Source organism: Callospermophilus lateralis, chromosome 14, assembly GCF_048772815.1.
Source record: "Callospermophilus lateralis isolate mCalLat2 chromosome 14, mCalLat2.hap1, whole genome shotgun sequence".
Taxonomy (NCBI): domain Eukaryota; kingdom Metazoa; phylum Chordata; class Mammalia; order Rodentia; family Sciuridae; genus Callospermophilus; species Callospermophilus lateralis.
Window position 1 is genome coordinate 106,054,748 of NC_135318.1, and position 24,498 is coordinate 106,079,245.

Consider the following 24,498-nt stretch of genomic DNA (forward strand, 5'->3'; position numbering starts at 1 on the left):
GGAACATGGTACCTGGGTCTTTTTAAACAGCGTGTAATAAAAATAAAGGGGTATGGATGACCCAGGTCTTTGCACAAGAATGTTAAGGAAACCTGTCTTCCTAAAATCTGAATCACGTCCGTCTCCAGCATAGCACTACCACAGCAGTACTTACCAGGTTGACAGGGCTGCTGACGTTGCTGTTCATGAGAGCCACCAGGCCATTCACCAGATCACTGGAAAAGAAGGGGAGCTGGGTCAGGTGCTGCCTGCCGAGGTGCACCAGCGCTAAGTGTCATGTATGAGCCCTCCCAGAAGGAAATTTACCACCTCTCAGAAAACAAAAACCCAAATGCAAAACAATGTTAAAAGGAAATCCTGCAAATTAAGATGGTGTTTACAACATTAGCACATTCATGAATGGAATGACATCTATGGCATCTGGGATTTGCTCTCAGGGGGCAGATACGGGTGGTTAAAACGTGATGGTAGCTGGGTGATGGGGCCGAGTTTGCCACATTTGTGTATTTCTGAAACCCTCTTAACAATTCAAAACCAAAAACACGTTAAAATAGGCACCCCTCCAAAAAAATGGAATCTGCAGTTTTCAATGGAAGCCCATGTTTAATGTGAACTCACATTTGTTAACCTATATGAAAGCATATGGTTATTTTATAAGAGAAGATACACCAAAATGAATGAACTCCAGTATGTCTCCCCATACTGGCAAATCACAGATAAAGCCAAACAATGCTGAGAATTGGAATCAACTGGAACATTGTTCTCTACCCATCCCCCCACAACCTTCAACCTGCCCCCTCCCAAAACATCTCATATGAAACTGTCAGGGATATCTGGATGTTTCAAATGAACTGTGACTGGGCCATGAAGGTGAAGATAAGTAAGCAAATTTTCGCTTACCAAGGTTTGGTTCTTATTTTCAGAAGCTTTAAAGTGTGGCTCTGTTAAAAAAAAGTTACTTCGTAAAAATGACACCTCACTGCTAAACACAAGCACTTTCTCTAATGCCACTCATCAGCTATGTTTCTAAGAAGACTTTTAAAGTTCCATCCTGGTGGTTCAAACCAAGTCTGTTTTAAAACCTGTCCCTCCGCTTCCTCCATCATTACCAGCAAGAAGCAGGTCACTACGGGTCATGATCAACTCCCAAAAGAAAACCCCAGATCTTTTTTTTTCTTTCCTTTTGTTTGGGGGATTTTTTTTTTTTTGTGTGTGAGATATTTAGTAAACAAGTTATTTCTGTTTTTTTTTTCATTTTCAACAAATGGGTATTTTATATGAATATGCTTAACATTCTATTCTCACAGATCGAGTGCAAATGCAAATCACTGTTGACCTTGGATGATTTTTCTTTTTGAAGAAACTGGCAAAAAGTCACTTCATCACTATGGCAGTGATCATTACATGGCCATTCATTCTCTTATGGCTTCCATCTGTGCATATTTGTAAAGAGACATTAAAAGCTGCCATTCAGTAGCATCCACAATAGGTTTTAATATTGAAACTGGGGTTGGGGAATCGCATTAAGTTCCTCATTGGGAGAAGGGGGAGGGAGGGCCATGCACCTTTTATATAACAAGCTGGCAACTTTTAAGGTCAAAATCGCATAGATCACACTCATTTAACCTGAAGCTCTTTAAAAGTGTCATTTTGACAAAGTGACTTTTTAAAAAAATACAGCATGCCTTTGTTATGTGAATGAGGATATAAGTTGATCATGAAACTATCAGACAGTCATGCCAAATGTCAATGTAGATGACCACCTAGACTGAATTCCTGCGCTATTGTTGCACCAACTGTAGATTTGGGAAAAGTTAAATTTAGTACAGCTAACTATGGATTCAGATGTACAGTTTTTACCGTGAAGTAAAATATCTCACTTTAAAAAAGTAACTTGTTAAAAATAGCAAAACTTTGGTAAGTTAATGATCTCAGATGGCACTTGAATAACTACACTGTGTATGCTGGATATTCTGTCCCCAAGTGTGGCAAAGTTCCTGAAACCTTGTCATCTGGGACAACACTAACCCGAGATGACACTGCAGTATTATGGAGAGGGTTTTCTAAGATGCTTTGCACCCACATTTCTAGGAAAACCAACCCTCTAAGTTGGCAGGGAGATCACCATGTGTGTGCCAGCAGAGTGGGAGAATATGCAGTACAAGCACTGATTATTACAATATTTGAATCACTATCCCTTCTTCAAAAAAAAGAGAACATCTGAAGCTACTTAAATGAATGTTGATATAATATCTTTGAAGTCACGTGACCAGTAAGAAGCAAGAGTTCTAACTGGTTTCCTTTTTATTACACTCCATCTGGTGTGGGTGGGTACTGGGGAAATTTGGGGCCACTAATTAGGTAGTCCAAGATGAGTTTCTATAACTAAAAACATTAAGACCTCCCCAGGAGAGTGCATGACTGGGGGTGGCCAAGGGAGGATGGGATGAAGATGTATTACTGTGAAAAGATGATACTCAATACACAGGAGTCTGACTGATATGGTCCCGCTACAGAAATGTACCCAAATAATTTCCTCCTGAGTTAAGTGCTTTGAAATGGAAACAGTTCTGAAGGAGGGGCAGCTGCCAGTTCCCATTAAACTGCACATGGACTGATGTGCTTGTGCTGGCTGAGATGGGGCTGCCCAGACCTGTACCCCACTGCTACCACCTCTCCACTCTAGTGCCCCATGGCACCAGGAACAGTATTTTTGGATTGACAGGCATTCTGGGGTATTTGCATTAAACAGCAAAAATACATGGTGTCCAAATATAGAACAGGGTTTTACAATGATTCAGGATACCAGAAACTTTTACAAAAATTATAATAGCTATACAATGGTGAATGATTCTTTGGACTATTAATGGCTTAACACAGTAACTCAGAATCCACACCACTTTCTACAGTTAGTCACCAACTGAACTGACCAACAAAAACCTAGATTATAAGGACTGCCAAAAAAAAAAAAAAAAAAAAAAAAGCCATCATGTGAAGCTATTAAAAAATTACTTCTATCTGCATTTAGTTTCACCATAAAATTTGAAGTTAGGACACTATTTACCACATATCTTTAATGAAGACCCTCACCTCCACCCTAGAAAGGCATGTTTAAAATGAGCCAGATTTTGGAATCTGCAGGTTGAGTGAATAAGGTCCTCTCTCTTTTTTTCTGGTACCAGGTATAGAACCCAGGGAGGGTTAATCACTGAGCTACATTCCCAGCTCTTTCTATTTTTTATTTTGAGACAGGGTCTTGCTATGTTGCTTAGAGCCCTGCTAAGTTGTGGAGCCTGGCTGTGAACTTGTGATCCTCCTGCCTCAGCCTCTCAGGCTGCTGGGATTACAGACATGTGCCACTATGCCCAGTAATGCCCTCTCTTAACTAAGCCTGCAGCGAAGTCATGTAAGCCACACCCCAGCACTGGGCAACTTCATCTACACAACACTAGGTGGCAGTAAAAGATCAGCTGAGCAGCTATAAACATGAAGAGGAAAGTCAATCTTCAACAGAGAATGGCAAAAGCTTTCCCATCATGATATTAAAATTAAATTTAATCAATATATACAGGGTCATTGAAGTAGTTAGCACATAGAATAGATACAGAATTGTCCACTCTGCATTCCCCCTCTTTCAAATCAGTGCTAAGAGCCATACCTGACATACTGGAATGCCCTTGTTTGAGATCCAGATCCATACACCTAGAAGGAAAGCAACAGTTAAGACTCCTGAGAAAAACCGCAATGGCACCGGAAAATGGGGCTCCTTGGAATTCTGGGAACAACCTCAAAACTGATCCCCAAAGGTGGACAGTGACACTGTTCAAAGAGTCTTGAGCCACATCTCACATTTTGTGCTTCAATTATGCCCACTGGTGAGAAGGCAGCAGAAATGATCCATGCATGTGTATGTGTGTAAAGTTTCTCCTCACCTCATGGTATCTGAAGGAATCCGCTTTTCCCAGGGTCTCATGAGTTTCCGGGGACTGTGACCCAGAGTCCACCTGAATAACAGACCCAAACCCAAAGAATACAGTGGGTTCATTTGGGGCTCTTCACTCTGGCTGTCTGTCAGAACAGCTGGTACTCCTCTGCTGCCCAGGTCCAGTCTCTGAGGTGAGACAGGCATCTTTCAGTATTTCTGTACCTAGCTCCCCAGGTGGTTCCGAAGTCAAGAGAGCCACCCAGGGGGATGGACTCGGGACCAAGTTGCCATCTTATTAATCTGCCTCTTTTCTCCTGAACTTAGAATCAATTAATAAGTACAGGAGGCTCCTGTAGAAACCAAGCATGGTGGAATGTGGTTAGAAGGTTGCCCATAAGGCCATGGGCTCCTCCTATCTCACTTGGCATCTCCATATCAACGGTTCTCAGTCTCTGGCTGCACAGTAGTGTCCGCTGGCAGCCTTCTGCAATTACCAAAGCTTAAGCACCACTGGCAGACAGATTTAACTGATCTGGGCGGGACCGTGCATCATTAATTTTTAAGGTCCTAAAATGATCCCAATGTGCAGCCAAGGCTGCACTTAGTATGCACCAACCCCTGCCAGGAGAGATTATTAAAACATGGGTTTCTGGACTATATCCTTGAGTTTCTGACCCAGAAGACCTGGAGTAGAGCCAGATTAGAAATTCATATTCTAATAATTCTGCAAGTGATGGTGACACTACTGGGCCTGGGACCATGCTTGGAGAATCACTGCTCTAACTGAGCAGAGGACTATGATGACCATAAAAATTCAATTATACACTTTGCCCTGCTGCCTTTCATGTACAAGAAAGCACTGAGGCAGAAGGAGTGGGATATTTCAACTGAGCAAGTTTTCATTGTTTTATGTTTTGAATACTCTAAGTACCATAGTAGCAAAGTCCCTGTCAATAAAATGTAAACTCTGAGCAGATCTATGGAAACCTACTTGTCAAGGAGGGGATACAGGAATTGAATGGAGTTTGGACTAGGCATTGAGTAACAATCCCTCTTGCTTAAGCCTATAATCCTTGCCCCCTTTCTTGGAAAAGTTGCAACCATTCCTCTTTTGGAGATGTGAAATTGAAGTTCAGTGTGTTGCAGTGCCTCAGGCTGCCTCACTGTGATGGTAGTGGTGGGCTGGTAGTGAAATGTGTGTCTTATACTCAGTCACTGCACCCTATGTGATGGGTTTCACAGTTTCTACTCTGGGAATGTCTTTTGCAGAGATTTCCAAAGTCTGACTAAAATTTTGTACTCCTAAACATGCTGGAACTGTTATGAAAAGGAAATTTTAAGAAACACTAGATAGTTTTACTTTGTGCATGTGCTTTAATTTAACATTAATGATGGCTAAGGAAGTAGCAACAGAAGGACATGAATCTTTGTAAATTGATATATCTATACTATGGGTTTACTCACAAGATTCCCAATCTCACAAACAAACAAACAAAAATTCAATTATAATGGAAATGTGTCTAGATTGTTACAGAGATAATTTTTGTGTTGATTTTAACTTACTGAACAAGGAAAACCAAAAAAAGAAAAATGCAAATAGAAAATACACAATCCCATGGCCTTTACACATATGCCACTGTATTGCACAAAAACACAACAATAGCAGTGGCTAACATACTGTACACTTACTATATGTCCGGCACCAGCTAAGACTATAGGGTCATTCTTTCCTTTCATCCTCATGCCAACCCTATGATGTAATTACTTTATTATTCCATTTTACAAGTGGGGAAATCTGCAACACAAACACACAGTACACAGGTTCTCTTTCCACGATGCATTTCTACACCACTATGCCATGGCTCACGTTCTTTGCCCTGCTAGCTATGAGTTGTCTTGTCTGCTTCCCACCTGGCAGAGGGGCAAGGATTATAGGCTTAAGCAATAATCTTTTAGGGACCAGCTCTGATGCCACTCTTGGCAAGATTCATCTGAGCTCACTCCCCAGGAATGTCTACTCCACATGCCAGTTTCCCCCAACTGTGGGCTCACAATGCTTGGCATAGTGCAAGTGCAGGATGAACACTTGCTAAACAATAACCTGTGAATTCTGTAGTTTACAAAGGTTGAGTTTTCTTTATTTGAAATGCATGGGAACACACTGTTTCAGGTTTCAATTTTTTCAGATTTTAGAACATCTGCATATACATCATAAGACATCTTAGGGATAGGACCCAAGTCTAAACCCAGAATTCTTTCACTTTTCATATACATCTTAGACACAGAGCCTAAAGGTAATTTTATGTGACACTTTTAGTGTGTCTGTCTTTTGATGGTGACCTAGTAAACAAGATCAGATGTTGATCTTTCCATCTGCAGTGCCGTGCTGGCACTCAAAAAGTTCTGATTTTCAGATTGAGGATACTCAACCTGTACCATTACTGAGAATGAAGAGACTCAAACAGAAGGCTCTTTGAGAGATCTCCTAATCTTATAGTCACAGAGAACAACACGTCACCAGAGTTTCTCTCTGCTTGCCAGCTTGTGGTGGCAATAAGGTGGCTGCGAGAGCAACTGTTTTGGAGTAAGCCTGACTGTAATACCCCACTACCCCCCCATCGGTTTGGCCTGAGCTCCCATCACGTGGTCTGATCTCAGCAGCTCTGCAGACAGCCCCAGCCCAGCAACCTCCCCAGTACTGCCTTCAGGAGCTCATCCCATCAGATTTGAGCAGTGGGAAAAGGGCGAGGAACAGGTGGGGAAGGGACGGAGGCCTCAGTGCTCCTGAATGCCGTGTTTCTAAAGCAGGCTTAAAGGTCGTTCTCCTTATCTCAATACACATCTACACTTGCCGATCCCATCGGTTTAGCTCTATTTAGGTTCTGCTCTAGGGTAGATGGCTCCCCAGTAAGAAGAGGCTGACAAGACGTAGGAACAGCAGCAGCAGACCTCAGTAAAGGGGCAGGAGGAAAACGAGTGGGACTCTCAGAAGCAGATCCCGACTCCTGACTAACACCCAGCTCTCTGGCCTCACAGACACTTCTGATGTATTTGTCTGCAAGGGCAGAGGCCAAAGTGGGTGCAAAGCCAAGGCCAGCAAATGAGTAACACAGGGGTCTGGTGCCATTAGGGAGCATCTGCACAAGCCAAGGCCTCTGTGCTGTCCTCCTAACAGAAGACAGTGAGTGGGCGACTGAGCCTTCTGACTTCGTTTCATGGAGCTGGGAGACAAGGAAAGAGTCAATGCCACTCCTGGTACCTGAGGGACTAAGGGCTGTGTGAAGCTCAAAGGAGCATGGTGTCTCAGGAGTCCCCAAGAAGGGAGGGGCCAGGTGAGAGAGAGAACTGTCCGCTGGCCACATGCCACTGTTCTCTACCGCTGTGCCTCACAAGCTCAAGATACCAAAAAATTCTCTGCTAAACCAAACTTTAGTCAGGCTCCAAAACTTCTCCTAGGTTTATCTGTTCACTTTTCCTAAGATCTAGTTTTAGCAAGAACCCAGCTAAGTCAGTTTAGCTAGAGACCCCACCTCCATATCTAAGTGCCTTCCATATTGGATCAGGTTCCTCACCCTCCATTTTCCCTCAGGAAATGTCTGCTCACTCCGGCCTGTCTTCAGCAAGAAATCGTATTAGATTGGTTTAGCCAGAATTCCCCTGACCCCCAGTGCTCCCTCTTATTAATTTTCCACCTACCAATCCCCAAACTGCTCCCTGCGACAAATTCCCACTTGCCCATGGTGTACCTGGAGTTGAGCTCAACCTGTCTCCATTGATACCAGAATCCCATGGCCATGTTCCCCTGTCTACCATCACAGTTCTGAATAAACTCTTCCTCCCCATGCTCTTAACAACCTGCACCGAAGAAATGTTTCTTTAATAGACCCCATGGCTGCGCTTCATGAATGAAGGTCCCACGTCAGGAGCCCTCAAAACACTGCAGCGTCAGTAAGGGGAATCACCACACCAACTCTGAATTGGGTCTTAGAAATACAGTTGTCCAAAATGGCCCTCTGGAAAGACATTAAGCCTTTTAAATTGAATTAGAACTCGATTCAGACCCCAATTCTGCCACATCTGGGAATGACCTGGGTAAATTCATTTTAATGAAGCTGTTTTCTTATCTGTAAACTGAAATAAATCAATGGAAAAACAGAAATCCAACTGTGAGTGTATATGCTTTAATTGAATTGTGAGCCAAAGCCTCTTCAAAAATAAACTTAAACCTGAACCATACTCATTTATTTTCTTTTTTTAATATTTATTTTTTAGTTTTAGATGGACACAATATCTTTATTTTATGTTTATGTGGTGCTGAGGATCGAACCCAGTGCCTCACGCCTGCTAGGTGAGTGCGCTACCACTTGAGCCACATCCCGAGCCCCTCATTTATTTTCCACACCTAGACTGGACGACGTATCTTCTGAACCTCTATGTGATTTAAAATGCAGCTTTAATGTTCAGTGTACTCGTCTGTGCCTCACTTCACTCTCAGGGCAGACATCTGATATGACGGCCAGTAAGACTCTCGGGCGCGCCCCAAGGCAAAGAGGGCTACTTGGGGGTACCTGGAAGGTAAGTGCTTGCATCAAGCCAGCTCAGCGCGGGGAGGGAAAGGACTGAGCTGGTGCCGTGGACCCGAGGGTGTCTTGTCTTAGAAGGACTTGCTGGAACCGTGGCAACAAGGGGTCAGGTTGTCTCCTATTCCCCTCCTTAGTGAAGCCCTCAAGAGCAGCCTAGGGCACGTGTGAGGCACGGGACTCGGTCCTCAGCACCACATAAAACAGATGAATAATAGGGGCTGGGGTTGCAGCCCAGTGGTAGAGCGCTCGCCTCGCGTGTGGAGGGTGCTGGGTTCGATCCTCAGCACCACATAAAAATAAAATAAAGGTATTGTGTCCTCTACAACTGAAAAAAATATTCAAAAAAAAAGAAGAGCCTAAGTTGAAAAAGTTGAGTGTGTCCTCAGACACCTTCCAGAGTCCTCTACAAGAGCCATAAATGACATCTCAATTGTACAGAGAAGACAAATTCTTCATGAGAAACAGAATTCTGCGTGACGAAAGAACATGAGCTCCCTTCTGAAGGCCTCCCTCAGGACTCCCGCCTCTGCCCCCAGAGGCGTCCAGGAGACAGGAGCCTGGGGTGTTCTGGATTGATGGCCTCACAGTGGCACCAGCCATCTTTCCCTTCCCGCCTCTGGCCCAGAAGCTGGCAGGCCCTAAAGACAGCACCTGAATTATTACTCTCTGCCAACAGTGTGTGCACTTGTGGGGCCAGCCAGGGCCGGCTCCCCTACCTAACACTGGGGCCCCGGTTGCTGCCAAGGAGGCCACAAATCAGGAAGCTGTTCCTGGGAAGACTGTTAATAGTCTTTACTATGCCCAAAAGGTGGCTCTGATCTGGTATAAGGAAGAGCTATTGAGCACAGTGGCTAAAAAGGCTCCAGGGCTGTCCCTAAGAGGTGGAATTCTTAACAGAGCAGAAGGGTAGAGGGGATCCCGTGGCACAGTCATCCTTTGGAATCTGTGGGGACCAGTCCCAGGACACTTCACAGATAGCAAAATGCATGGATGCTCAAGTCCCTTATATAAAACAGTGTGGCACCTACACACAGCCTCCTGTGTCCTTTAAATCACCCTAGATTACCTCTGGAACCTAAGACAATGTCAAAGCCTTATAAGTTGTGGTTATACTATACTGTTTAGGGAACAATAACAGGAAACATTGTCTGCACATGTTTAACACAGACACAATTTTTTCCCAACATTTTCCATCCAAAGTGGCTAAATCTGCTAATATAGAGACTGTAGCAGCAGGAAAGGAACATGGAGTGACACAGTAAGTTTGGCCTACTAGTAACAATTCAATGGCTGGCTTCCAAAAAAGGTCACTGAAGCACTTTCACTCATAACAGAAAGCAGTCACTATAAGACCAAGTGTCAATTTGACCAACATTGACCTCATGCCGGCCTAAGTGCCAGGCCAGGGACAGCTGTGAATTCAACAGAATCACTGGTTTCAAAGGATCAACACTGTACTGACAGGGAGGAGGGGCTGGAAAATTCGTCCTGCAGCTGGAGACAAGGGCATGAGACAACAGTTACTGGAAACCAAAATGGTGTCATTATGTAGAAAAAGCAGTCCAGAAGGCTTCCCTAAGGCGACAGCAAACAGGTGGAACAGGCAGAAGAAACACACTCCTAGGAGGGCAAGACTGAAGGGCTGTGGACTCAACCTGGAGTGCAGAGCAAGGCGCTTTGAGGAAAGGACTGTGGACTACACTTGCTGTGAGATGAAAGTCACGTGAGTTTCTGACATCTCTTTAAAAGGTTTGCTCTGGGAATGGGGGTATAGTTCAGTCAGAGAACTTGCCTAGCATGCACGAGGTCCTGGGCTCCATCCAAGGCACCCCCCACCCCCAGCTTGCTGCCGAGCCAATAACACGCTGAACATGGAGAACTAGGACAGTTGGGAGGCGATACATCAGGATGGAATGTTGGCAATGTAGATGAGGGCTGACCTCTGGGGCTACCCAGGGCCAGGCTATAGGATAGGCTAGTGGGTCCTATGTGTGGTGTGGGAAGAAGAGACGTGTGAACATGGCACCTTCATCGTGGGGCACTGAGATGCCACCTACAAGAGGAAGAGGAGAAGAGAGTTGGCTCAGACCACTGGAACCTAGAGCTGAAGTTTGGACTCACCTCTGCCTTGAAATGTTTTCAGCAAAAGTCACCTACATGATGTACCTGCCTGTGGAGGCCATTCTACTTTGTAACAGGCTAAGCCTTTGTTCTACATTGTTCGTGGAGTAGTTAACACATACAATGGAGGCAAAACATGAAGAGGGATTCAGAAGGTCACTGGGTTCGAAAACAGGGAGTAACCATTTGGCCAAGGAAGCCTGGGCACTTTAACCTCTGTGCTTCAGTCTCTTTACCTGGAAAATAGGTGTAATAAAGGGTACTAAGGTCATCTGGAGCTCAGAGATCTATTGTGAACAAGAAATGAGTTAACAGGTATAAAGATCACAGAAAAATAAGCTAGTTTTATTGATGGATTGACCGAGAATGGGTAGATACGTAAGTACACACAGACAGCCCCTGACTAGTATGGCGGTACTTTATAATGGACTCACCTGTACACACTCCATCTTAAGTCGAGGAGCATCTGGACCTGTGGTGGTCACATATAGTTTCCAACTTATAATTGTAAATTGAGGAGTGTATACATAGTTATGATTTTTCCCCCTGGAATATAATCAATAAGGAACCCATTCTTCAGAATTTTCTGAGGAATAGGATACTTATCTCCTTTGGGTTCCCAAACTTCAAGCTGAAAAGGACTCTAGAAGACTATAGATGTGAAGAGGAAAGATATCAAGAGAGACAACCAAAAAGAGGATGGGCCAGGCCAGAAGAGAGAGGAGGAGAGCCAAGAGGTATCAGCAAAACCAAAGAGACCCGACCCAACTTAAGAGGAAGCCAAGTGACCCTCCCTGGGCAGGTGACGGGGTGGAGATGGATGAGGAGTGAGCAGGCCTCCAACACCCACCCAGGCAACAAGGGCCAGCATTCTCATCCTCAGAGCTCACTGGAACCACTGACCCTAGTCCACTGGGCTCCACTGGGCTCCACTGGGCGCTGGGAGCCTGCAGGGGGGAGGAAGCTGGGCACCTGTCGCCTTTCAAGGTAAGTTCCCAGACTGACCCAGACACGGCTCACTTTCTTCCTACCCTGACCTGTGGATGCTTCCTGGCCTCCTGAGGGTCACTGAGTTCAGGTACAACTCTGGTAATAGCCCTAGGTAAAAAATGACAGAGATAAACAGGCCTGTTGGCACGGGAAGGTGAAGCCAAAGATGCAGGCAGTGTGGAAAGACTGACATGGAGGGCCTCATACTGTGTCCCTTATCTGGGGTCTGCCTACATACCTTCCTTTCCCTTCACGAAGCATGGTAGAGAGATAAATGAATCCTAAATGGCAATGCTGGAAATGCTATTCCCTGAATCAAGACCCATTTGTCCTCATCATTTTAGGCTGATTCCTGATTTGGGTTGCAAGTGCCCCTGGGCCTATCGAGGCCAGCACCTACCGTGAGTGGTTCCCCTTGGAGTGCCTGCAGGATGAAGTTGCTGACCACCCGCCCATCATTCATGTGCATGCGTGGCCCGAAGGTGTTGAAGATTCTTGCTACTCGCACTTCCACGCCTTCCTGGAACAAAGAGAGAGGAAGTGAGGTGTTCTTTCCTTCCGAGTTTATATGTACATTTCCAGTGACCTACAGAGGTTCACCTATGACCAGGGTACTAGATCTCTCCAACAAAAGGCAACAAGCACCAACATTCTGGTAGAGAATCTATGAGACAGCACAAGGGGAATGTGTTCAGATAAATTTTTCTCTGGTAAACATCTATTTTCCAAATGGGATCATATAATATATTATGCAAGTTTATCATACATTAGAGATATAAAAGTCAATGAATATTTGACAGCTGGTAAGAAAAAAAAAAACAACCAGAAAGTACTTTATCTTGGAGAAAGTAGGAAATAAAAATTTTTAAAGAGCTGCCTTGCAACTCAATCTCCGTTCTTACAATACAACTTGGTGCTCCATAAAGGCTCAGCTGATGGCCTGGAAAGACACATCCTAACATTGTTTAACATGTTTATCTCTACTATTCATTTTCACCCCTGTTCATTTTCTTCTACACATTTTATAAAAAATTTTACCATTACACAAAACATGAATGACTTATACAATCCAGAAAAGCTTATTTTCAAATATGTCATCAGGAAAGTGTTATTTTTTCAACTACCAAAGCCTTTCCCAAATGAACCTGTTTAATTATAAAGTTTCACAGAGTGCTTTGCCCTGGATGAAAAGGTTAAATGTCCTTATAATAAATTGTTAGTGGTCTTTCACAGCATGTGACTAGTTATGCTATGGACATGCATATTCTGGGAGTCTGAGGGCCAGCAGGAGGTGTGACCACCTGGGGCTCTTCCCTCTCACTGTCCCAAGCTCTTCCAGCCTCACTGCTTCTTGGCAGGCCTCCCACTCACCTTTTCCCATTCACAGTAAAACTGGGAAAGAAAGAGTACTTACTTCCCAGGGGTACTATAAGACTGGAATAAGTCCCTGTGCACCCTTAGCATAGGGCCAGAAGTAATAACGGTATATTTTAGTTGCTACTGCTGTCACTACAGTTGATCAAATCTTTTCATTTCTAATTCTACCACCTTAGATCTGACATGGGCTGGGAATCTAACAGACTCTTAGTTAATGGGGCTTATTTAACACAGAATGTATCCACATGCATAGCAGGTTAAACAGGATGAACTGCAGAGTCTCCAGGGCCCACATGAGATGTCCAGTCACTGCCTCTGCCCACAGAAACTTCATCTATCTTCCCAGCATGCTGGACAAACACAGGAGCTTTCCACATGTGCTTTGATATGAAGAGGGTTGGGATACACAGATTTATCACAAAGCTGACTTCCAGAAATCATCATAGTGCCAATTCTGCTCAGCAATCTATAATGCTTTTAGATGAAATACTCAGATTCTTAAGACCAAGATGTAAATTCTTATTCTTAGGAATAAAGCAATACTTTTCTCCAGTGAACTAACTAGAGTATACAGTCACCCGCCTTATCCATTGTTTCACATTCTGTGGTTCAGCTGCCTAAGTCCAGAAGAATAAAACTGAAAATTCCAGAAATAAACAATTCCTGTTTTAAATTGCATGTTATTCTGAGTAGCATGATGAAATTTCTCATGATCTCACTATGTCCTGTCCAGAATGTGAGTCATCTCCTTGTGCAGAGTATCCATGTTGTATATTCTATTTCCTCATTAGTCACTTAGCTGTCCCTGTTATCAAATCAACTGTTGAGATATCACATGCTAGGGTTCAAATAACCTTTATTTTACTTTAATAATATTTTTGAGGGGCTGGGGTTGTGGCTCATGGTAGAGTGCTCGCCTAGTGTGCGTGAAGCACTGGGTTTGATCCTTAGGACCACATAAAAATAAAATAAAGGTATTGCGTTCACCTACAACTAGAATCATACACACACACACACACTCTCTCTCTCTCAAAGCCTGAGAGTAGTATGCTGGCAACTGCAACAAGCAAAAGAAGAGTTGTAAAGTGTGTCCTTTAAATAAAAAAGTGAAAGTTCTACACTTGAAGGAAAAAAAAAATCACATGCTGAGGCTGCTAACATTTATAGTAAGAAAGAATCTTAGCTACCTGTGAAATTGTGAAGAAAGAAAAGAGAAATTTATGTTAGCTTTGCTGTTGGACCTCAAACTGCAAAAGTTATAGCCACAGTGCATGGTAAGTGCTTAGTTAAGATGGTAATACATTAAATTATAGGGTGCAGCATAATTCATGACTTCAGGTATCTAATGGGGGTCTTGGAACATTTCCCCCATGGATAATGGGTGTAATATATGTAAGGAGTAGAAAAAGTAGAGCCAGAGATAGTTTTCAAAAGAAAAGAACTAAAACTTGCATTTAACTGTTAAGATGAGGAAAGAAGAGGGGGAAAAACATAAGTGGGTGAATATGGCTTTATTCTAGGAAAAAGACTGGAAAAACCTAAGTAAATTTATGATACTTAAGCCAGTGTGCCTGTCCACAAAAAGCTTAATGTGCTCTGCCATTAATAAATGCTTTTATCCTCTTACTGTTCCCTTCCCTCAGGAACAACGTTAAGAGCTGAGTTTGTAGATGTTGCTTGGTCACATAAACAAGCTTGCTGTTCTGATTTCTCCATTTGGAATTGAAGATGTGAGGCAACACATGACAGCAAGTTAAATGGGTGAGCTGTAGATTTCCCAAGGGTCCCTGTGGGCCCTTGTAGTTGCTGGAGTCCCCTGGCTACAACCTCTGCCTGCAGCAGCCTCATCTATTTCCCAAGTTTTAGGAGTGAACATAGCAATTTCCATGAACTTGGGCTCTCAGGCATATTTACACCTTATTAGATTTGCTATATTTAAGTCTAAGCTCCTTAAGTAAAATAAAGATAAACCCAAGGCTGGCTCCAGTTAAGACTTGTTCTCTTTTTAGATACTGGTGTCTTCTAGATTGTGTGTACTGATCTGTCTCTTTCCAGACAGCATCAGCAAACCTTTGCCTTGACACAGAGGAAACCCTGTTTAATATGCACAGTCCCCTTGACACCATCCCCCATCCTCACGATGGAATTTCACAAAACTGCCAATTTGTTCTCAGTCACAGCTGTGTGTCACTTTGTGCTCTGTGGTTCTACCCCTGTGGTGAACTGGGAACCATTTACACCTGACTCCAAGCATCAAGAAGGACAAGAGCAACTCCTGTGAGTCTGAGTTAGGTCAATATAAAATGAACAGAAACTTAAAAGAAGGTGATGTATAGAAATCCACATGGGGAGAACGTATCTGAATGCACGTGGCACATGTGAGCACATGGGGGTGCGACAGCAATACTGCACGCTCACACTGGCACTCACTAGCTGTGCATTTCTGGGGAAGTCATTTCATTTTCTAAGGCTGAAGAGCCTAACCTTTGAAATATATCCACTCTGCCCATGTCACAGGGATTAAAAGAAAAGGTGAAACTGCTTTGAAAACATGTCCTTGCTATTATCTATCTCTCCACCATGGTTTAAAACCCAGTACTAATGTGTCTTGGTATCTGCAGAGGATTGGTTCCAGGATCCCTTGGACACCAAAATCTAAGGATGCAGATGGTGCAGTATAGCTAACAACCTAGGCACAGTCTCTTATATAATTTAACGCATCTCTAGATTACTTACAATAACTAGTACAATGTAATTGCAATATTAGTACCCCTTACCCTGTACTGTGTAGGGAACAATGACAAGAAAAAAGTCTGTACAGATACAATTTTTCCCCCCAAATATTTTCAATTTGTGATTAGTTGAATCTCTGGAGAATGAACCCACAGATGAGGAGGGATGACCATTTGCCCTTGAGCCCCAAGGATAAGGGGGTACTACATTAATAACCAGGTCAAACTTCTAACATCCACTATGCAGTAGGCAATCACTGCAAGGGCAGGCAAGAGCAAATTTCACCTGTCAATGTCTAGACAGGACAGCAGAATACAGAGGGCAGGCACCTAGTGGCAAGTTGCAGGGCCAGGAAACAAGGCTGATTTTAGGCAGGGAGGCCTAGTGTGAGGCTTACTGTGGGACACTGGACTTGATTTGGTTGTTTTTTTCCCCCACAAGCAATAATACACATACCAACTTTTTGATTTTTTTTTTTAAATAAAGTATCCGAGGTCAAAAAATAAAACAAAGACACTCTGAAGGCCACTGAACTAGGTGATTTCTTTTTTGCTGTGCTGGTCTATGATTTTATGAATGGTGGCCTGTTTTGAAGACTCAGTGTAGCTGGTGGGTGGGCCATGAGCTCACAAGGGGCCATGAGCTCAAATGTACACTAAACCCTGACCACAGCCTACAGGGTAAGGCCCCATATTTGTAAACCACTGGGACGACAAGCATGCAGAAGGGGCAATTTAATTCCTGACAAGTTTGAATTATTCTCAAGGATGCTATGCTCTTTCACCCTAACTTCCACTTTATTCCATTCCAAAAAAAAACTCAAAGAGGCCTCTCTTTCTGTAAGGGATGTACAAAAGGTTTTCCTGGGAAATCAATTTTGAATACATTAGAGGATATTTCATTCATTGAAAGAAACTCAGATGTGAATCCTCTAGAAATGGGGAAAGTTTTTATAAAGAGATCATCTATACCTCTATTCACTTGTTTATATTTTCAGTCTTTATGTATTAGGTTTAGTTAGAGTAAGACACAACTACATACCATTAAGCATCTTGAAAAAATAATTTATACCAAAGAGGGGATATGTCCTTATATATAAAAAAATTAAGTTATTGAAATAACGAAATAAAAATGCGTGAAAGGTACACTATTCCACCTGGTTCTTCATTTCTGATCTTTTTATCCCCACTTGTCTCAAAAGAGCATAAGTCCTCACAACTAAAATATTAAAAGTCTTTCCTAAATCTTTTTATCTCAAAAGGCTGCACATTTAGAACTATGAACTGACAACTGTGGCTTCCTCTACCTGCAGAGGAAGGAGAGGCAATTCCAAAGCAAGGCCACATGGGCCGCTTGCTCTGGGCAGTGCCACACAACTGTACACACTGCTCTGGGCCTTAGTGCCCTTGAACCAGGAGTTGCCTTCTTGCTCAGCAATGCTTTCTGATCTGCAGCAACCTGACGGGACAGCCAGACAGGGGAAGGGGCACACCCTGCAGGGAGTCTGCCAAGGACTTGAGTCCTTCTTACGGTCCAGAGAGCTGGAGACAAGTCTTGGGACCCCTCCCATCTGTAAAATGGATTAACCACCCACCTCAAAAAAGGCTGTGGGAAATGAGGGAAGATGAAACAGACTCAGCACTAATAGAGGCCAAGTGCATGGCTGGCACTCTAGCCTGGTCCCTGCTCCTTAGCACCACCCATTGCAGGTATGAAGGGCATCACTGAATAATGTCACTTCCAGAAAGTGGCACATTCAGATGGGTACAGTATCATGGTACCTTGCAGAGCAGTGGGCTCAGTACGTAGGACCCACAGGAGTACATATGCTGAAGTGAAGAAAAGAAGAAGCAGCAGTCACAGCCCCAGAAAATATGTCACTTTGGAGTCAGGGCCTGAAGAAGGACAGTAACTTGCCCCGGATCAGGCCACACCCAGTGGACCAACCCAGTAGGGCAGCAGGTGCTCCCACCCACCTTAGCTGGATGCTAACATGACACCCCATGGGTCTTTGTGCCTTGAATGTTTTACTGCCTTTTCACTGTTCACATGACAGTTTTTGGTTCATTTATTTTCCCTTCTTAAATTTGTTTCTAGATGGGATTATGAGTACTATTACGGTATTATCAGGAAGAAAACTTCCTTCTGGTGTATCCTTGATTTCTTATGTTTCTACACCTTGCAAAGCATCCTGCCATAGCAGGAACAGAAACGTGTCTCACTGTTCTTCCTACTTGGCACTGATTCAGAAAGAGGGAGCAAAACATTCGTAACAAAAAATGAGAACAGGAGATGACAGTATAGGCCAATAATCCCAATTACTCAGGAGGCTGAAGCAGGAGAATCTCAAATGCAAGGCTGGCCTCAGTAAGTCAGTGAAATCCTGTTTCAAAATATAAAACCAGAGCTGGAGCTGTAGCTCAGCAATAGAGCACTCCTGGGTTCAATCCTCAGTACCAGCTCCTCTAACTGGGGAAAAGAAAAGAAAAAAAAAAAAAAAAAAAAAATGAGGCCAGGGGACTGGGAGTTTACCACAGACCCTTTTCACAGGCTTGTCAGAATTCAGGTGACATCACGGTGACTTCTACTCTTGGCCATGTTGTCCCTTCCCAAAGCCACAACCTCTACCTTTCTGCTTTGCAGCTACCACAACTGGTCAGGATTCTGGCATACCCAGGGCCAGGCACATGGTCATTCTGTGGCTTAATGGCCCCCCAAGGAACAGGTGAGGGGTTCTAGGGACAGGCAGCTACACTTCACCTGCTCACAAGACACGTCACCAGGGGCAGGCTTTCCTCAGTATTATCTCTAGAGTGACACAGACGGCAGCACTCCCCTGGGCAGATGTGCACCTTGGCCAGATAGGCTAAGCACATGAGGAGCACTGACAGACTACAGGCTACTTGTCAGCCAGGAGGGCAACTTCCACCGTCTCCGCCTCAGAAGGTGCCAGGAGGTAACTGAGGCTCTGTTCCCTGGTAAGAATTGTACTAGGAGGCCGGCTGGGGGCACGACTCTTGCACACATCCCACGATTGTCTGTGGCGCCTCCTGTGGGTGAGGTATGTGCCTGGTGAATGCACAGCGGAGGCACTGTGCCAAACGAGCAACAGAGGTCTTTACAGGGACACCTGACAGAGCCTTGGCAGGGATGCTCAGCACAGAGGCGGGGATCCAGCCATCCACATGGAGTTTTACCAGGCACATCCCTACAGTTTTCAGGGCAATGCCATCCGTGCCACTGAACTGGGACAGTGCAAGCATAAACTGAGATGCTGACAGTTCAGATCTATCTAGAAGCCACCTTCCTGCATGCACGACATACACGGACCCACGGTTCAGTGGTGTGTAACATGCAGAATCAGCTAGCGTCCAGGTGCCAAGAACAGGGCCTCAGCATATAGACCGTGCTCAACAGATACTGGCTCCATTGCTATTAAATCCTATCATTATCATGAGTACATACTCACTGAATGTTTATGAGGCTATATTATTAATTATTTAATAAAAACTAAAAGTTTAACATTGCCCATCTATCTACCAGTTTTACTTACATAAAAATTCACTAAGAAATACAACCAAACACTGGGCACAATGGCACACACCTATAAGACCAGCTACTTGGGAGGCTGAGGCAGGAGAATCACAAGTGAGAGGCCAACCTGGGCAACTTTGAGAGACTTTGTTTCAAAACAATAAATAAAAAGGCCTAGGGATATAGCCCAGTGGTAGAGTAACCTGGGTTCAATTCCTCATACCCCTTCTCCACCACAGCTGTAAGGCTGAAAGCAAAAGAAAAAAAGCCGAGAACATATTATTCCTGAAATGTATTACTAGATTAAATGCACTTATGTGCCTTCATACCCTAGCCAGTTTTTATAGGGACACAGGTTGTTCTACATATTTAAAACACCTTAAATTTTGGGGTCTAGATGTTCTGGGCTCAGAAATGACAAAGGCATATTCTTTTAAAACTGGTAACATTTCTTAGAATAAATGGATAATACCAGGAAGGCAATGGCCCAAAGTGGGCTAGAAGGCATTATGTCTACTTATGGCAGAGAAATAAAGCAGACAGGTCTAAATACTGATACCAGCACAGGTTCTTTTCATGAACTTTTAATGATATTTTATTAAATTATGAGGAGTAAGAGAGACCCTGACAAGCCCTTCCTGCCACAAAAAGAGGCAGCATGTTTCTGCTTGGCTTTAGCTACGCCATCTGTGCAACACCATGTGATGGAAGGCCATGACAGTCCCCATGTGGCATATGTCCACGCTGCCCAGCCCCCTGGGGCCTCAGATAGGCAATTAGGAAGACTCCCTGAATACTGAGCACCCACATGCCACTCTCCTCTCTCTCTCAATGCCCGGAGCTTCCTGCAGGCTGGACCCTGGGCCTGAGAATACTGTTCCCACTGACACTGCATCTTTTAACAACCTGTCCTGGAACAACATTCCATGCCTGCAGGTACTTCCCTGCATGTTCCACTTAATAAAGGACATTATGCCAAGGATCTGAGAGAGCTGACCCAAGAATATGGTCATACTCCCTTTGAAAATGCATGGAAGAGCCTGGGCTGTCACCTGCGCCCGTGGGGACCCCTTTGCACAGCTCACTGGCAGGCACAGCAGGTACAATGAACCCCAGGTCAGAGGTTAAGAACTGAATAAACAATGGGTCATGTCTCCAAGTTACACGGCAGCAGAGCCTGTGTGGGAACCTCAGCCTCTCAGTCTGTGGGCACCTTCTGCTACGTCATGTGGACAATCTGAGATATCCACGACAGAAGCACTGAGAGCAACAGTGAACAATGAGAAAGGAGGAAATGATAGCAAATATGAAGAACAATTCTTAGAGAAGTACAGGTTAAAGCAATAGTGAATCAAATTTTTCACTATTAAGAAAACCAAAAGAAAAACTAAAAAAGAAAAAAAAAAAAAGAAAGGTAATCAATCCATCCATTTGGAGGCTTCAGGAAAAAAGAGGCACTCATGAGCTACTGGTAGGCAACTGGCAATAGAGAAGCATACAGTTCCATGATATTCCAAACCCTAAGAATTCATCTCTGGGAAATTATTTTTAAAATAAGGAAACATGAAAAAAGCTGTGCACAACACTGCTCATTAGTAATAATGGGCAACTGGACTTCCCTACACTTGCCCCCAGGCATAATTAATGACAGCATTTAATGCTTTTATGACACTTTACCTCTGATATGCTGATGCTCTGTGTGCCTGGAACGTAAGCCCCGGAACCTGGTTAAGTACCTGCTTCATGTAGGCGTAGCACATGGTCTCTGCGACACGTTTGCCTTCGTCGTAGCAGGCCCGGGGTCCTATTGGATTCACGTGGCCCCAGTAATCCTCACTTTGAGGGTGGACTTCAGGATCTATAGGGCAGGGAAAAACGAGACTGTTTTCATCTTTCCTTTTTAACTAGTTCATCTGCACTAGGAATAGAGCATCTCTGAGGTACAAACATCTTCAAATGGAGAGAAACATCAAAGAGGGAAGGAAACTTAGTGTTCTATGTACCATTCTCCTAAGTTGGAACTGGCATTCTTACTACTGATTAAGTAATGACAGCATTTAATTTTTTTTTGATATCAGGAATTTAACCCAGGGTGCTTAACCACTGAGCTACATCCCCTACTCCCTCCTTTTTTGAGATGGGATCTCACTAAGTTGCTCAGGGCCTTGCTAAGTTGCTGAGGCTGGCTTTGAACTTGTGATCCTCCTGCCCCAGCCTCTCAAGACACTGGGATTATAGGCATGTACCACTGTGCCTGGCTAATGATAGCATTTTATTTATTTAATTATTTATTCTAAAAAAATATTTTATTTTTTAATTGTAGCTGGACACAATACCTTTATTTTATTTATTTATTTTTATGTGGTGCTGAGGATTGAACCTAGGGCCTCGCACATGCCAGGTGAGCGCTCTAACCACTGAGCCACAATCCCAGCCCTAATGATAGTATTTTAGAGGAAAAAAATAAAACATCAAAGTCTTTCAAATCTCCCTTCTCTTCCATAAACTGTCCTTAACTTTTAGATTATTACAGAAATTATCATGTGTATGTGTGTTAATGACAATATACTAATATATAATAGAAAGGAAATCAGTATAGAGTGGAGTATCAGGAAGGGTGGGGAAGGAAGGACGGGAAGGAAAGGAAAGGTACCGGGGAAGGAGACTGATCAAATTATGTGCATGGGGCTGGGGATGTGGCTCAAGCGGTAGCGCGCTCGCCTGGCATGCGTGCGGCCCGGGTTCGATCCTCAGCACCACATGCAAATAAAGATGTTGTGCCTGCCGAAAAAACTAAAAAAAAAAAATAAAAATAAAAAAATAAAAAAAAATTCTCTCTCTCTCCACTCTCTCTTTAAAAAAAAATTATGTGCATGTATAAATATGGCATAATGAATCCCACTATCATGTATAATTATAATGTACCAATAAAGAGCAAACAAACAGCATCTCTGGAACATACAACTTTCACATTTGCTGTCACCAGAACAAATCTAAGACCCGTGATGAGACAAGCTGGATGCCCTCTGTGGGGTAAACACAGGGATAGAGTGTCTACCAGCAAATGGAATTCCCGATTTCTGTTTCTCTAGTGTATAAATCAATCACACCTTAAGATCGATCAGAGAAATAGATAATATAAGAAAACAAGTAACAAATTCCTTTTAAGTACAAGTATATTTCTGGAATGTGAATTATGACCTAGTTTATCCAGTACATCAAGAACTTTATACTCTGAGTACAATCAGGGTAGAAAACCTATAAATCTTTGTTAAGAAATCTAGACAAAAAGATACGGGGACTCTGTGTCACTAATTCACGTCTTGTCAATCTTGCTCCTGCAGCTTGACTTCAGGCTCCTCAGGATGAGACCTTGAGTGAGTGCTGGAAGGGCCCATGCACACACCTGGCAAAGACCTCCGACTCCTCACCACCCCTGCAGCCCCATGCAGCCGCTGTGCAGCACAGAGTGAGCTCTCTCTGTCTGGGGCTGGGGCTTACTTTTCCCTTAAGAAAAGGCGAGGCTTTCACTGCACATTGGTAGAAAAGATTGATGCAAAGACTCCCAGAGAGGAAAACCAAAGACTTACATTCACAGACGGCTGACACTAGAACCTTTTCCAGGGATTTTTGACAAGGGCTGGGCAAGCCAGACAACAAATTAGATGGTCATAAATTTCTGACAAAGGAGAAGAAAGAGAGGGCTGGGCATACCCATTCAACCATGCACTGGCATGGTCTGGGCTGAAATGCCCAAGGCACCAAGATTCTGAAAAAGTCCCTTCACAACTTCACTTTGGAGAAAAACTGGGACAAACCACTTTGTTATTAGAAAAGTAAGGCCTAGTCAGAAATGATTTCTAATTGCTTCCCACTTTATTGATATTTTGCAAGGTTAATGGACTAAGCAAATGCTCCACAAAACTTAAGTGGTTTATTTATCAAATGTCAGAGTAGAGCAACTGGCAAACTAATTGCAAGGATTACGCCCTAAAGTTAATTTAGGAACTAAAGGATACCAGCTCTTATCAAAAATGCAGATAATAAATGGGGCGGGTGAGGATAAAGGAAAAACATGTCACTCCACTTTTTGGACAGAAACATTGATGAGGCAGGACTTCAAAGATGATGATGTGCTACATTTTCATGGGGTTACAAAGATTATAACTGCATTAATTAGAATTTCTGTGCATTTTTTTTCCATTTGCTTCCCTTACATTAAAAAATTTGTCTTCTAATTTACCCTTTGGCTTCCTCATTTCTCTCATCCAGAACAATATTACAAAATGAGGCGGGGAGCCAGGGTCTGGATCCCACTGCACTGACTAAACAGTTCTCCCAAACCTTGCACCTAGGTAGTTTTGGGCTGAATAGAAGCCAAGGTGGATTAAAAACAAAATCCTCCTCCTACCACCAACATGAACTCCCAGGCATTGATGGGCCTGGGAGGGATGATGAAGGCTACAGCTGTTAAATCAGGCTCTGGAGTTCTCTGGCACTATCCACTTATGGTTCTTCCAGAGACTGTTCTCTAACAGGTAAGGCAGGCCAACCTGTGGGCTGCTGGTGGATCAGACATGAAGCACACATTGCTCACAGTGAAGAATAACATGTGCCAGCTGAACAGGCCAAACAATCCCCATGGAATGCAATTTTGTTATACTTTAAGAGCAGAATGGAAAAAAAAAAAAAACAAAAAAAAAAAACCCCACTGGTGTGCAATCAAAAACAGTGGAGTCTTATTGGCCAGGTGACACGATCCAGTCCTCCAAGAATATATAATAAGAGAGTTAATCTCCCTCAGAGGACAAGCCTGGTGACCCCAGAGGCTGGGATGGAAAGCCTCGGGGCCATCACACACAGAAAGAGCTTGAGCAGGCTAGGCCTTCTCAGAACGACATCCTGGGCTCGATTCCTTCTTCACCCAGGACAGGAGGCTAACAGCACAAAGGGTTAGTGGAAGCAACTGTGGCGAGGGCTCCACCCACTCACCTCCATACACCTCCGAGGTCGAGGCCAGGAGCAGACGGGCGCCCACGCGTTTTGCCAATCCTGCAAAAAGCAGAGTCATGATCAGAGAAACTATCTACTTTCATGGATAGGCACACTTTATGTGGCTGATTTAAGCATATTTTAATATAAAAGCTATCTGATGATCCAACAAATCATCCACTCTGATGGCATATGCCTTGGACCAAACAAAAGCAGTAAGAAAGACCACAGATAGATTCTTGG

The 24,498-nt window shown here is 43.7% G+C and overlaps 1 protein-coding gene across 1 annotated transcript in view; it reads right to left on the bottom strand.

Moving 5' to 3' along the window:
* The window catches only part of Uxs1 (UDP-glucuronate decarboxylase 1), a 96,989-nt gene that overhangs the window by 6,860 nt on the left and 65,631 nt on the right, over window positions 1–24,498 (bottom strand). Inside the window, exons 8-12 of the mRNA XM_076832727.2 lie at window positions 24,256–24,315; window positions 21,000–21,121; window positions 12,020–12,139; window positions 3,659–3,702; window positions 155–215 (exon numbers count right to left, since the gene is read on the bottom strand). Coding sequence (XP_076688842.1) covers window positions 155–215; window positions 3,659–3,702; window positions 12,020–12,139; window positions 21,000–21,121; window positions 24,256–24,315 — 407 coding nt within the window. The remainder of the gene's footprint in view (window positions 1–154; window positions 216–3,658; window positions 3,703–12,019; window positions 12,140–20,999; window positions 21,122–24,255; window positions 24,316–24,498) is intronic.